Consider the following 15,462-nt stretch of genomic DNA (forward strand, 5'->3'; position numbering starts at 1 on the left):
CCCTCCGCGCGGTCTCGCGAGACTTCGGGCGGCACAACAAACATGGCGGCGGCAACGGAAGGGGGCGGCCGCGGCGCGGGGCGGCGGCGGTGAGTGTGGGCTGCCGGCCCCGAGTGAGTGTGGGCTGCCGGCCCCGAGTGAGTGTGGGCTGCCGGCCCCGCGGCGGGCTCCCATCGGGCCGGGCTGCGCGCTGAGGGACAGGCGGGGGTTGGGGCGGCGGGCGCGGGGACGCGCCGGGGCCGTGCCGCCGACCCGGGCCGGTTGGTGCTGAGGCGGCGGTGCTGCGATGGGGACAGCGGGAACCGCCGGCTCGGGGCCTTCGGCCTCCGTTTACTGCGTACAGCACTAGATGCGGTTGTGACAGGCGAGTTTTTCTGCCACACCCCTTGGGTTGTTTTGTTTTTTTTTTTGCCGAGGCTGCCCGCAGGTAGATGAGGTGCTAAGAGGTGGTAAGGGATTAGATGAGGTGCTAAGAGGTGGTAGGGGATTGGATGAGGTGCTAAGAGGTGGTAAGGGATTAGATGAGGTGCTAAGGGATTTGATTTAGTAGTTGGGTAGGGATAGTGATAGGAGGATGGTTGGACTAGATGATCTTGTAGGTCCTTTCCAACCTTATGAACCCATGAACCTAGGTGGTGCCCCGGCCCTGCAGGTGCCTGAAGTCATGGGCTGGGCTCTGAGCACTTTATGGAGATGTGGGTGTCCCTATGCGTGGCAGGGGTTGGGCCAGAGGGCTTTTGGATATCCTATGAAGGCAGGCTGAGGGATGTGGGCTTGTTCTGCCCGGGGGTGACCTCATTGCAGCCTTTCAGTACCTAAAGGGAGCCTATAAACGGGAGGAGAGTCAGTTCTTTGAAAGGGTAGATAACAGCAGGGCAAGGGGAAATGGCTTTAAGTTAGGAAGGAAGAGGTTGGATGTCAGGGGTAAGCTCTTCACTATGAGAGCGGTGAAGTGCTGGAACAGGATGCCCAGAGAGGTTGTGGATGCCACATCCCTAGAGGTGTTCAAGGCCACATTGGATGGGGCCCTGGGCAACATGATCTAGTATTAAATGGGGAGGTTGGTGGCCCTGCCTGTGGCAGGGGTTTGGAGGTTCGTGATCCTTGAGGAAGGGACTTCCAACTTGGGCCATTCTGTGATTCTGTGAAATTCCATGCTTTGCATTTCTGTTTGGATGAAAACTCAACGTCTAGAGACTTATGACACAGGGTTCATATTTAAGGGTGCTTTGACACTGGTGGCAGGTGACAGGACGAGGGGAAATGGCCTTAAATTGCACCAGGGTAAGTTTAGGTTGGATATCAGGAAACACTTCTTTTCAGAAAGGGTTGTTAATAGGCTCCACAGGGAGGTGGTGGAGTCACCATCCTTGGATGTGTTTAAAAACCATTTGGATGAGGTGCTCAGGGACATGATTTAGCAGAGAGTTGTTAGAGTAATATGGTTAGGTCATGGTTGGACTCGATGATCTGTAAGGTCTTTTCCAACCTGAGTGATTCTATGATTCTATAAGCCTGGCATGTAGATGCAACCAATGCTACATGGAGCAACTGTTTAGCAAGCCAATAATCCATGTACTGCTCAGAGGCATAGGAAGCCTGGTTGCCTGTAAAAACCTTTACAGGGAGAGAGCTGCTAAGAGTACCCCATGAACTCAGCTCATTCGAGTATGTGAAATGTGAGCTGCTCTACTCAGGTTCTAATAATTACAATTGCATTTACGAGTTTGCAGTAATCTGACCTACTATCATTCTTCTGTGGAAAGGAAAGCTGTAAGATGTGTATCTGCTGTAGAACAGTCTGTCAGAGAAGGTTCTTTGTGCATACAAATGTAGAGATTTGTTGTCAAACTGTGGCAAATTACCTTTGCTAACATGAAAAAGAAAGTTGGGTGTCTGCAAATTGAATTGGTGACATAGGGAAAGGATGACCCCCCAAAACATTATACTTTTCCAGTCTTATTTCTTAATGTTATAACTTGGTAGAAGGTAGCCTGTTCATCACTGTACTACATTGTCCTGTGTACCCCTCTCCTGTCTTTAATTCCTGTCTTGATGTCCTTTGTTTTTTTCCTCATTGCAGGAGACACCAACAAATGGAACACAAATTGACCTAAGCCTACATCAGGCTGGTGACGCCAAAAAAAAAAAGGGTATGCAAAATTGATACGTAACGATGTGGTCAAAACTAATTGAACAGTGTTAATGACACAGTAGTTTAGGTTACGTAGGTGTGATGTGAGAGAACACATTCAAGTGGATACAAAAAGTGAATTAATGCTTGCAAATGATTTTGAAAATGCAGGAGAATGCTTGCTGTTGGATATGGTTTTAGACTCATCACAATTTTCCTTAGGTTACCTTGTGTTCTGTGTAGTAACTGTTGAGAAACAAAGATGTTCGTATGGGAAGAGTAGCACAGTAAATGCTGTTGATTATGATCTGCAGGAATAGTAATGTGATGGGCTCATTTTCCTCTTTCCAGCTGAGTCCTGACTTCTGTACTTGCAGATTTGTTGCAGATTAGGACTTGAAAGATTTGTCATTTACAAGACCCAGAAAAAAAGCATGACAAGTGACTTCTAGTGAATATTGTTATTATTACAATGCATGATAATTAAGTGGATTAAGACCACAGCAGAACAGGAAGCTAAGATTTTGGGATGAAAGAAACACTACTTTCTTTAAGGCTTTTTTCTGTCCTTGCTAATTCTGTAGTCATTTCCCAATGTGAGACAGCAAAACAGATGCTATGGCAGAATTATCAATCTCTAGTTTCTTTGGGATCCTTTGTTCACTAGAGACAGTGTTCAAACTGTCAGGGACATAGAAGTGTCTTCTGGTGAGATAAATGGAGCGGATGAAACTTTGAAATGCTTTTATGGGCAGTGCTGAATTCTAATAAAATGTACAGCAGTAGAATGTTAGAACTTGTCCTCCAAAACATATATTATTTTTTCAAGTTTCTTCCTTACAACTCATGGAGGTTGGGAAGAACAATGGATTTCTTTCTTCTCTTTATTTTTTTGCTTTTCCTTTCAGGGAGGTGTGGTATTTCTGCTCTTTGCTTTGTCTGACATAACGGGAGTACATTTTTGAGCATGCTCTCTATTCTCTAAAGTTCAGGTACAACCCATTAAAAAAAAAAAAGGCAGACTGAGCATAGAATCATAGAATCACCAAGGTTGGGAAAGACCTCCAAGATCATCCAGTCCAAAGATCCACCTGTCACCAATAGTTCTCACTAAACCACATGCACCACTCATGACTGATTACCATCTGCATTTAACTCCATTCACCACCACTCCCTGGGCCCAGCCCTCCAGCCAGTTCCTTACCCAGCCAGCAGTGTACCTGTCCAGGCCAGGGGCTGCCAACTTCTGCAGGAGAATGCTGTGGGAGACAGTATTGAAGGCTGTGCTGAAGTCAAGGTAGACCACATCAACAGCCTTACCCTCATCCACCAGGAGGGTCGCTAGGTCCCAGAAGGAGATCAGGTTGGTCAGGCAGGACCTGCCCTTTGTGAACCCATGCTGGCTGGCACCGATCCCCTGGTTGTCCCACATGTGCTGTGTGATTTCCCTCAAAACAATCTGCTTCATAAACTTCCCTGGCACTGAGGTTAGGCTGACAACAGGCCTGTAGTTCCTGGGTCCTGCTTATGACCCTTCTTGCAGATGGAGTCACACTGGGAAGTCCCCAGTCTTCTGGGACCTCTCCCATTTGACCAGGAATGCTGACAGATGATGTGGCTTGGCTATCACCTCTGCCAGTTCCCTCAGCACTCTCAGATGGATCTCATCCAGCCCCATGGACTTGTGGCAGTCCAGTTGGAGTAGTAGGTCTCTGACTGTTTCCTCCTGAATCCTGGGGGGTTTATTCTGCTCCCCATCCAAGATTTCCAGATCAGAGAGTGGAGTACTCTGAGGATAGCTGGTCTGACTTTTAAAGACAGATGTAAAGAAGGCATTGAGAACCTCAGCCCTTTCCTTATCCTCAGTAATCACATTCCCAGCTGCATCCAGTAAAGAATGGAGATCCTTCTTGGTCTTCCTCTTACTGTTATATTTTTAAGAGTTTCAAGAGCCTGCCTAGGCTCCTCTCTAGCAGGCCTGGTTTTAATCCCTTCCCCTGTTATATCCAGTTTAAAGCCCTCTCTCCAAGTCTTGCCAGTTCCTGGGCAAGGACCCATTTCCCCCTGAAACAGATGAGACAGCTTTGCAAGTAGACCTTCCACCGCATCCTCACTCACCTCTCCCTCAGGTTTCAGGGCCTCAAACCTATTACATAGAGACACCTGGGGAACCAAGGTAGGTTGGGATGGGGGTTGCCTGTGTCACCAAGCTGGGACCTGCAGTCTCTTGATGATTTTGATTATGTCATTTTATCCACTTTTATATATTTCTTATGTTCTTGTTTCTGCAGATTATTTTCACAGTAATACTTATTTAATGATCTTGATTATTAAGATCCTGAAGTTGTGGTTGTCAATCCATGTATTTAGACGTGATGTATGATAAAAGTAGTCCCTCACTACAAAAAACTTAGTTTTAAGAATGCATTCAAATGCAGTGAAACTTGTGATTTGAAAATATTTTTCCTTCTAGGCACAAGAGGTTGTAAACTTAAAGAGGGAATATGGGTGAAAAGAAGCCAGAACCTTTGGACTTTGTAAAAGATTTTCAGGAATATCTTACACAGCAGACTCACCATGTGAATATGATTTCTGGATCTGTTGGTGGAGACAAGGAAGCAGAGACTCTTCAGGGAGGTAAGCTAATTTCAGTTCTAACAACGTGTTGGTTCTGGGGGAATGACTGCACAGTTTACCTTCGGTATAGTTACGTACACTACTACAGCTGTATGGAGGCACTTCAAGATCACAGAAGATGTGTGTGCACCCTTATCTTTCTTAGGGTTTGTTCTCATAGTTCTGTGTTGTTCACAGCTGGGACTGAAGGGGATCAGAATGGGCTGGATCATCCCTCTGTTGAAGTTTCGCTGGATGAAAACTCAGGAATGTTAGTGGATGGATTTGAAAGGACATTTGATGGAAAATTAAAGTGTCGCTACTGCAACTATGCCAGCAAAGGAACAGCACGGCTCATAGAACATATCAGAATTCACACAGGTATGAAATATTCTGCAGCATGTGAGGTATTGTGATGTTAACTCAGTGTTATGTTGTGCATGTGAGCTGCTGTCGTCTTCAAGCAGTGTGATATTTCTTCGAGTTTCTCAGCAGCTAAACTTGTTTTTTTTTTTGTTTGCTGGTGGTGGTATTGTGTGTTTGCTGATTCCTGAGATGTCTTTGGCTTTGTGTGCATGCGGAGCCTCGAGCAGAATGGATGAAACAACGTGCTGTTACTTATCATCAGATGTCATAAATCTTTGCTGTACCAAAAAGAAAAAAGAAAGCTTTACTTCTTGAAGTATGAGAATGTGGGTGACGGTACAGCATCAGTATTCCTTCCCTTATTGAAGAAAGTTGTCTGTGTTCTTCTATACTCTCAGATCTTAGCAGGTCTTTTGTGTTCTCCAAATGCCTCACCCTGCTGCTGCTTTATGGAGTAGAAGTCACTTGGTGGCTTGAGCTAGCAGAACAATGCCTGCTACAGGTTATGACCTTTTCAGCCCAGTTGTAGTGTACAGGGACAAGAAGGATTCCAATTGAAGGCTGGAGTGCTGAGAAATGTCCTCTTAAGTTCTGACCCAGTGGTAATCATTCAAAACCAAGCCTTCCCTGGACTACTTGCCATCTGTTACCAGGAAGGTCCTCCCTGGGGAGAAGCATGACACACAGGGTTTGTGCCTTGGCTAACATTCGGACTTGTTGCTCGTGGCTGTAGTATGTGATATTGTCAGCATCGTCCCAGACCTGAACTTGAGGATGGTAGGAAGGACAAAAAACACATAAAACTATCGGTGCTTTGTGTGCCTTCTTTGTTTCAAATAAAATCTTTGCTCTGGCCAAATTTTGGGAAGTGAGGAAGAGCAGTGCTTGATGTGTAGGATGAGTGTTCTCAGTGCATTGGCAAGTGTTGCCAGCATTGGAGAGTGTGTGCATGACTCATTTGATCGAGGAAACTTTCCTACTTAGAGGCGAGGAGATCCAAGACCTCTTTTATTTTGCTCAGAAGCATGAGGAGGAAGCACAGCAAAGGGCTAAGACATGGATTGCATGGACTATGAAAGCTCAGAGTGAGAGAATCAGCATTAAAATAGGGAACTGGGAGCTGACCTGTAGCTTCAGAGTGATGTAAGTAAACAGGTGATGCATCCTGGATAATGTGGAGGTGCAGCAAGCTATCTGCCAAAGCACTTATTGCACAGGCGTGACCACACTGCTATTATTAAGTGTAGTTTACTCTGAATTAAATTCATGCTGGGTCTTAATGACAGTACTATTAGTGGTTCCCTGGCTGTGCTGTGTTTAAGGGCTTGCTACATGGCACGCAGATCTCTTTCTGTGTCACCAGTGGAGAGAAATAAGAACTGCATCGACTGTGTAGTGGGAGGACTCTGTTAATCACGTGACACCTTGTGAGTCCTGTGCAGGGCTTGCACTGTATTAGTGGCCCTCACTGCATTCAGACATCTGGCTCTTGTTGTTGTTGTAGATAATGGATTTTGAAAGCCACAAAGCATTTTTCTTGTCCTGTTTTCACAACAGTAGAAAACACTTCAAAAGAACTTCAAGGCTGAAGAGAAGGATCACACTGGTGTGTTTTGCAGTTTGTCATATTTTGCAAGAGAAGTTGCTCAACAGCAGTTCAGAACTTGACATATCAATCTAGGTAGGAAGGTAAGGTGATGTCAGCACCTGGACATGCAGCAGATCACACCAAAGGCATTTCTGACTATCCACACGTGGAATCTGAAAACTCAATCTGTGGGAGTTGGATTAAGAACCCAAAGTGTAGTGTTACAAAGGTAATAGATGGAATTGTTGGGAAGCTTTCTGGAATTGTATTTAGTGAGGAATGTGTGGAAGATGCCAAAAGAATGCCCTTCCTCCGTGTTAGAACAGCAGTGAGACATTACTATAGCCCACTGATAGCCTGCTTTAGAGAGGAGGCAGATTTGGGATGTAGTGAGAGTACCTTGCAGACATCATTCATCACACCACGTCATCGCATTCCGTCCTTGGCGTCGTTGCTGCGATTCTTAGGTTTCCCTGCTGCTCACTCTGGAGAGGCAGACATGCCTGGCTTTACTCCACTGTTCCGCCAAACACCTGGCTAAACCCAGGGCTAGCAACAACTCCGAAGCTGAATTTGAGCAACTTGGTGAGCAGCTGTTTCCATGAAAGACTTTTCCTGTGGGATGCCATGGTATCTGTTTTCACTTTCCAGGTGAGAAGCCGCACAGGTGCCATTTGTGTCCCTTTGCATCCGCTTACGAACGCCATCTGGAAGCCCACATGCGATCACACACTGGTGAGAAGCCGTACAAATGTGAGTTGTGCTCCTTCCGCTGCAGTGACAGAAGCAACTTATCGCACCACCGGAGGCGTAAACACAAGATGGTGCCTATCAAGGGCACGAGGTCTTCGCTAAGCAGCAAGAAAATGTGGGGGGTTCTGCAAAAGAAGACCAGCAACTTGGGGTACAGCAGAAGAGCATTAATTAATTTGAGTCCACCTTCCATGGTGGTTCATAAACCAGACTACCTTAATGATTTCACTCATGAAATCCCAAATATCCAGACTGAAGCTTATGAGACCATGACTAAGTCATCGCAGACCGGTGGGTTGCCAAGAGATCCACAAGACCTCATGGTCGATAATCCTTTAAACCAGCTGTCTACGTTAGCCGGACAGTTATCCAGCTTGCCACCTGAAAACCAAAATCCATCCTCTCCTGATGTTGTTACCTGCCAAGATGAGAAGCCCTTCATGATGCAGCAGCCTGCCACACCCGCTGTAGTCTCCTCTGTGTCAGCGAGTATTGCTCAGAGTTCATCTCCAACCAGCCCGGATCCTCGGCCCGCACACAACCAGAGGAACTACAGCCCGGTGGCGGGGCCCAGCAGCGACCGCAGCGCCCACACCAGCACTCCCAGCATTAGTAACAGTCAGCCAAGCACCCCAGCTCCCACCCTTCCAGTTCAGGACCCCCAGCTTCTGCATCACTGCCAGCACTGTGACATGTATTTTGCGGACAATATCCTTTATACTATTCACATGGGATGCCATGGGTTTGAAAATCCTTTTCAGTGCAACATCTGTGGGTGCAAGTGTAAAAATAAGTATGACTTTGCTTGCCATTTTGCGAGAGGTCAACACAGTCAACATTGAGAACGTGCTTTCATTTAGTTTTTTAACATATATTGCAATATATTTTTCATACTTTCTGAAGGAAAGCTTGCACATTCCCCTAAGGAAAGTTTGCGTTAAGCAATTGGACGAAGGAGGCAAATTTATTTCTCTGTTGTCATAAAACTTGCCAGGGAAAGTTTGTATAAGATGTAGTGGTTGTTTTATATGTAGCCTTTAAAAGGAGGAGAAAAAAAAAACAAATAAACAGAGAAAGCAACACGCTGAAAGTATTATAAGAATTGGAATTTATTAAGATGTTTGGGTTGCTAAACTTCAGTTGCTTGCACTTAAAATCCCAATAAACATGACAGATGTAGAAAGAGAGTGTCCTGACATGTAGGATACAATTAGCAGATTATTTATTAGGTAGGATAAAATATGTTGAGTGGAAACTGTGAGAGGTTACTGCAGAGACAGGTAAGGTTCCTTTGGAGACGTATCTATGCGTAGAAAAGTAGCTACTCTCCAACTTAAACCACAGACAGAAGCAACTTTCTCATACAAATTGAATTTGATTTGAAAGCTCACTTCGATCTGATGAGGTTAATATGTATTTGTTTAGTGTAGCCCAAACTCTAACACTAATTTAAGCACTGTTGGTAAGATTCATCACAGAACTAGAAGATAAGAAGTTATTGTGAGTGAAACTCTGGTAGGGAAATGAAATTCAGAGCCTGTCCTTCACTGCTTATAAAAAGAAGGAATAAACGTGACACCTTATTTGAAACTGCAAAGTATGCTTAGCAAAATTGTATCCTTTGAAAAGGAGCTAACTGGAGCTAACTCTGATCAGTGTTAACTGCCTTAAACCCATCTGTATGCATCAGTACAGTTTGCACAATGACACTTCTGTCTGCCCAATGGGAGTTCTGATAGACACGAGAGGTGTACGACTTAAAAGTGGTTCCATCTTGGGCCCAGCTACAGCTGGTAGCAGGTTGCCTTTGTGTTTGGCAGCTGTGGAGTTTCTTGTTAACTTTGGCTGACTTGGATGTCAGCGTGTCCCCAAAATGTGTTGTCCCTTTTGGTGTGCTGGAAGTATGGAGAAGAGCTGAGCGTGTGGGTTGTGGTGGGGTTGGGCTTGTTTTGTTGGCTGTTGTTCAGTGTCCGTGTAGTGGGCAGGCAAAGAAGCCCCAGCTGGCTGCATCTTAAATCATGGTTAATAGCACACGTACATGAAGGTGTACGAGAAGTCCATTGCACGTGTTTATTTAATCCTGTACATGTTACTTTAGAAGCACCTAGGCTAATGGACAGGCACTTTAGTAGGAACTTAACGTGAAACATCCTAGCCAAACCAATAAAAGCTCTTGATCTGTTACACAGGAATTTGTAATGCTTCAAGAAGTGAAGAACCATTACTTTCACCGTACTTAGACATGCACTTTTACCTTCGTTTGTCTCGCTGGAGACAGATTAAAGCTTCCCTTATGTATAGTCCCCCTTTCCCACCTGCAAAACGTGGCAGAAAACGTTTTGTTAAAAGTAGGACGATTTTGTTAATGTTCTGGAGGAGTCTGCAGTGTGAATAGCAACTGTTGGGCTGTTCAGACCTGCACTGTCATGGCCTTCAGTTGACGATGAATTGCAGGGAAAAAGAACCTGAAATTTTGGCACCGGAGGTGATTTTCACTAGAATGAATCAGAAGTGTGGGAACTGGATGTGCTTATCTCATTTATTTATCCACTGTTTTGGTTTCAGGTGCGTTTCCGTGAGTCAGCATGACCGAGAACACGGTTCCCACTTTCCATATGGCACTCATTACAATCCTCTCACGTCCCTTTCTCTCTTTCTACTTCGAACGTTCATTTTTGGAAGCATAGCAGCAGCTCTTTGCATAAACTGGGGTGCAGAGGACCTGGAGTCACCCACTCGTGTGTCCTTTTGTACTGTAGAGGCTACGGTGAAGCTGACTGAGCTGGGATCTGCCTGGAAGGTGTTGCTCCTGTACAGATGGTGTAGCATGGCCTTTCCAGTCAGAGAACCGTACTGAGGTGACACACAGAGATGGCTAAATTTTACAGTGTTAGAACCACAAATATCAAAGAGCATTGCAATTAGTCATTTACAGAGCTCCTTTTTCTTGCCTTTGGTGTAAGCTTTAATTGCTGGGCTCTGGCAGCTACAAGGAAACTTCCCAGATTGAGTTTGCTGTAAGGAATACCTTCCAGTTGTGAGTTACACAGATTACAGCAGCTGAGTTTGGGTTGTGGCTCCAGTCTTTGTCCCTCCTGGTACCACAGGGATTGCTGCAACTGCGTTCTTCCATTCTTTATATTGTTTCAAATCCATTCTTATTTTCTTCAGCAGTGCCTATAGTCAGTGTGGACTTTCTGTGTAGTCCAGTGAGTCCCAAACCAGAATTCCCCTGTGTGTAATTTCAGATAGAGAAGGTCACTTAGTCCCTTTCCCTTTTCTTTCCCTTTTCCCTTCTCTTCCCTTCCTCCCTCCCTGTGCAGGAGAGGTCCCGTGGGCAGTGCTCAGTGCGTGGCTGTGCAGGCAGCTCTGCAGGGCAGATTGCTGCTGGCCACAACGTCCTCGACACACAGCAGCTGCTGGGCTGGGTGTGTAGTTCCCAATGCTGCGTGTCCCGTTGTGCCAAACAGCACCCTGACTGTAACTAGTTCCTTCTGACTACTGAGCACGTCCGGAGGTGCATTTTCCTATCCGTTTTCTGTGATGTTGTGCTTACTGTTGACTGTGCTGGAAGAGCGATGATGATCCTGACAGTTGCCATGCACAAGCAGGCCTTACTCGTTCAGTCCACGAGGGATTCCCTTAAGGAACCATGGGAGCATTGGCTGGCAGGCCTTTCCACATTGGCTTCTCCACATGCTGCACTGCACTAGCCTCCCTCCATGAGAACAAACCTCCGTGTGCTGAGGTGGCAGTGAGCACCTCTCGTATGCACAGGGAACTTTGGGAACGAGCTGATTTGTTTTATTTTTCCTATAGCTTGACTCTGGTAGCTTCTGTAGTTGCAAAACATTAAATTAATGTTTTGTTGGGGTTTTTTTTTTTTTTGTTTGTTGGTTTGTTGGTTTGTTTGTTTCTGTTGTGATATTTTACAGATTTGTTGATAATTTTAACATGCATTATTTATAGCGCTCTTAAAACAGACTTAAGTACTTCGAGGAGGAGGACTCCAGCGAGCACGTGGTTAGACTGAAGATGTTGGTAGAGCACCTCAGTCAATCCTTCAACCCAACTGCAAAGCAGCTGACAGGCAGTAGTCATAGTTGGTTTGTCACAGACACCACGCTCAGATCGAGCTGACTTTGACATACAACTGTAATTGGCATTTGAACGTAACACTCAAATTGAACGTGGGCCAATGTTTCCTAGCAAAATGACCTGTTGTATGTTCCGTTCCGGGGTGTCCTGGGGGGTTTGCTTGTCTGCTCTTTGTTTCTTTTGACGATGGGAATGTAATTTAGAAGTCTTCACTGGCAAGTTTTCTATTAATTTTAAGCTTCTCTGAAAATCTACAGCGAATGGATGTTTTGGTGCAGGAAAATATATACCCTGCCAAAGCATTTTTCCTTGAGCAATCTTTGTGTATGTGCTTCTAAGTACCTGCTTTGTTAATAATATGTATTTCCATGTAAAGAGCATATTTTGTATGCGAAAATGAAACCCGTTAGAATCGTAAACTAAATTTGATTGTGTAGTGGATGCTCTCAGAAGACAGGGTTCATTCCGAAATAACTCTATCTAGTGTAGTTCATGTCGTGAAGCTTTGCTTTTGTAAGGTAAGAATAAAATAATACTTTCTAATGAAGTCTTCCCATAATTCATCTTGCAATTGCACGTGGATCAGCCGGCGAGCCGCTCACGCCTCGCTGTGCTGTAGAACCTGGTTACGGTGCTGACCCAGGGCACTCTTTGCTGCTCATTTCCGTTGCTCATCTTTCCCTTTCCTTTGTTTTCCAAATATGCTGTTTCCTTATATTGTTTCCTTAGCAGCAGCCGTGTTCCTGTGTGTGAGGTGAAACCCCAACCTGGTTGTCCCTGAGCACGGAAGCTCAGTGTGGATCATTTGAGGCAGCTGTGAAGGCAGCACCAGCTGTCTACGTTCCTTGGGACAGCCCAGGATATTCCTACATGCACGTGTGCCTGCAGCTCCCAGGATCTCAATTTAAGGCATCTCAAATCTCTTCCTTACAGAGCTGCTGTACGGAGGCTGAGAGCCTGACCTAAAAATTGGACTTGGGAAATGGAGGCAGTATTTGAATGGAGTGTAGCTGTCTGTCTGCTGCAGTTCGTTCGTTGTCAACCTGCCTATCGCGTGGCATGCTAAATGCCATCTCACCTCTTGCTTTTGCACCTTCTCAGGCACAAAAGAGCTGTGGGAACACGCAGGTACCCGTTGGGCACAGAGCTGAGCAGGCCACCATTCAAGGTGCTCTGAATGAGGTTCCGGGGAAGCCAGGCCATCCTGACAGTAGTCCCACTGCAGGAGAGAGGTGGGACTTGATGAGTGCCAGGCGTTCCCAGGCTGGTGTGCTAGGCAGCATCCCCGTGCCAGGGACCGGAGTTAGAGGGGGCTGAGCCCCCCGGAGTGGGAAGCTGTCACTCTACGATGTTTCCAGCAGTACTGCTAAAACAGCGTTATATTTCTCTTTATTCTGAAAAGCAATCCAACATTATAGTATTATTTTAAAATGTATTTATTAACTACATTGGTTGCCTCGAGTTGGAATGAACAGAGCACGCTGGCAGCAGGGTCAAAGGAGGGATTGTGCTGGCCAGATTCGCTTTCCAGATGGCTTCCCTGCCGCACGTCTTCCAAAACTCGTGCTTTGAGTTTGTTGAGTTCTTCTGCCAGGCTCCGCATCTCACTGGGGAGCACGTTCCTATCTTAAAGGAAATAAAAGCTGTCACCTTATGCTCTTTTTAGAAGGAACACTTGGAGGCTTTGGCTCACACCGTACAAATGATTCAGGCAAGGCTGCTGAGGGATGCTGCCTCGCTCACAGCGGCAGCGTTGGGATACCAGCTGATCCCAAGGGAACTCCACAGGTTGACCTCACAGTGCTGGTGGTGCTTCGTGTACCTTTTGCCTCCTGCATCGTTTGAGAGACGATTCGTCTGCACGTCTGATCAGCCCGATGGACAGCACTGGCTGCACAGGTGGCCCGATCCGCTTCCTGTCCCAAAGGACCGACAGGCAGGGAGAAACACAAACACACAGCAGCATGGGGCACTCGTTCTCCAGCGGGGAGAAATGCAGCAGTGCCTCCGTGCTCAGCACAGTGCACATCTGCTCCTTTTCTTCCTGGGCAGGGGGTGGCTGCCAGACATGTACGTGTGCCATGAAGTGAGCGTTATCTCCCTCAGTGTGACGGGTCAGCTCTGAAGGGCATTCATGACACTGCTGCCAACGGGATGCTGAAAGGTCGTTGGGTGGCTTCACTTCACGAGGGGACAAAAGTACCCATTTAAATAGGACCAGCCTTCACACGCCTGCTTTTACAGCCCAGAACTGCAACGGAGCTCTCTGAGCTTTTGTCACTGTGGTATCTAAGTACGATTCCCCGCCACCTGATGGAAGTGTGCACGTTAAAGCCCGCTGCTCTACCTTCTGCTCAGCGTTCCCCTCCTTCTGCTTCACGGGATTTTCCAGTGCAGTGCTCAGCAAATTAATTATCTGCACGCTAAGGAAACAAAGAACAGAGAAAGACGTTAATGCAACGGTCTCACTGAGAATTTATCTTTCATTTAGCACGCGACAGAAAGCCCACGTTTGCAATTGAACTGATGAGGCAGGCAGTGAGAAATCATTATGCGGCAAGTCAGATAGGAAGCGATGATGAGGAGCAGCCTTCTGGCTTCAGACAGTTCCCACCCACTTTCAGCACCCGTTGGCAAGTTTCTCTTTGTTTTCTGTACAGTTTAGATCCAGTGAAAAGCTTCAACCGCCCACGAGTGGAAACGGAACTCACTGGGAAGCCTCCGCCAGCCCCACGTCACACTGCTCCTCCTCCGGGGAGCACGCAGAGCAGCTCAGGATGAGGCTGTGCCGCTCCCAGGGGTTCTTCTCGGGCTCCGGCGCCTCCATCCTCTGTGCCATGCGGCGCACGGTCCCCTCGGGCACCGGGCGGCCCCGCAGGCGGTTCCTGCGCAGGCACAGCTCCAGGGGGCACTCGAGGAACAGCTGGCAGAAGCCCAGGGAATCTGCAGGGATGCAACAACGGACAGCTGTCCGGCCGAGGCCGTGCAGGAACGCCGATCCCTGCAGCACGACGAGGGGCGGCACTGCGAGACCCGGACGGTAAGCCACGCAGCTCGCTCCGAAAGTAGTGCCTCCCGTTTATTTCTATGGAAACTACAGCAGATGCAAAGGGCACAGTAACACTGTTCGATAAGAGCAAATCCTCGGCTACAGAGCGCTAGTTTTCAACGTAGCCACCACGAGCTCCGCATCAGGCCAGCGACCAACAAGAGCCTGCACGCCACGCTGGGACACGTCCCACTGCCACGCACCACCACCGCAGCTCGGTGTCCGGCAGCGCTCAGCACGCGTGGACGGATGGCAAAGGCTGCCGTGCCGGGACGGTCCGACCCTTCCGCCACCCCCCAACATCCGCTGCTAAGATAGCAAGGCAGGACGCCCCGCTGGGCCCCGCGCAGCACGAGGAGCGAAGCACGAATTACACTTGCGCGCCAGCTGGAACACCTCGTATCGCATGCTGCGGTAGTAGAAGTTGTCATCCAGGACGAGGCACAGCGGGCGGGTCCCGGAGCCGCCGCTCCGCCCCGGGAGCAGCCCCTGCTCGGCAAAGCGGCTCAGGAAGCGGCCCCACGAGGGCGGAGCGGGGCCGGGCGGGGCGGGGCCGGAGCGCAACGCCCTCAGGAGGCGCTCCAGGTGCCGCAGCAGCTCCCGCCGCTGCCGCTTCCAGGCGGAGTCCTGCGGAGCGGCCGACGGGGGCTCCTCCGCCGACGGCTCGCCCCGCCCCCACTCCTCCTGCGGGATGAGGTCGTCGTAGGCGAGCAGCGCGCAGTCCCAGCCCTGGCGGAGCGGCAGCTGGCGGCGCAGAGCGCGGCCCAGCGTGGACTTGCCGGCGGCCGGCAGCCCGCACAGCACGCACAGCACCGCGCCGCCGCCGCCGCCCGCCCGCTCCATCGCCGCGGTCCCGGC

At 48.1% G+C, this 15,462-nt stretch overlaps 2 protein-coding genes across 2 annotated transcripts; one reads left to right on the forward strand and one right to left on the reverse strand.

The window, feature by feature from the left end:
* Nucleotides 1-16: 16 nt before the first annotated feature.
* IKZF5 (IKAROS family zinc finger 5) lies at nt 17-9,133 on the forward strand. The gene is made up of 5 exons (XM_065746987.1): nt 17-89; nt 2,084-2,153; nt 4,608-4,771; nt 4,949-5,131; nt 7,356-9,133. The coding sequence occupies exons 3-5, from the start codon at nt 4,639-4,641 to the stop codon at nt 8,297-8,299; spliced, it is 1,260 nt and encodes a 419-aa protein (XP_065603059.1). The 5' UTR covers nt 17-89; nt 2,084-2,153; nt 4,608-4,638; the 3' UTR covers nt 8,300-9,133.
* A 3,821-nt stretch (nt 9,134-12,954) lies between these two features.
* Nucleotides 12,955-15,447, reverse strand: PSTK (phosphoseryl-tRNA kinase). The gene is made up of 6 exons (XM_065746421.1): nt 14,979-15,447; nt 14,589-14,649; nt 14,267-14,557; nt 13,903-13,978; nt 13,378-13,471; nt 12,955-13,181 (listed from the first exon to the last, which is right to left on the reverse strand). Exons 1-6 carry the CDS (start codon nt 15,445-15,447, stop codon nt 12,976-12,978), a joined length of 1,197 nt encoding a protein of 398 aa, XP_065602493.1. The 3' UTR covers nt 12,955-12,975.
* Between the last annotated feature and the right edge of the window lie 15 nt (nt 15,448-15,462).

The sequence above is a fragment of the Cyrtonyx montezumae genome, unplaced genomic scaffold (genome assembly GCF_038088225.1).
Source record: "Cyrtonyx montezumae isolate F1298 unplaced genomic scaffold, pur_monq_1.0 scaffold_4, whole genome shotgun sequence".
In the NCBI taxonomy this organism is placed as follows: domain Eukaryota; kingdom Metazoa; phylum Chordata; class Aves; order Galliformes; family Odontophoridae; genus Cyrtonyx; species Cyrtonyx montezumae.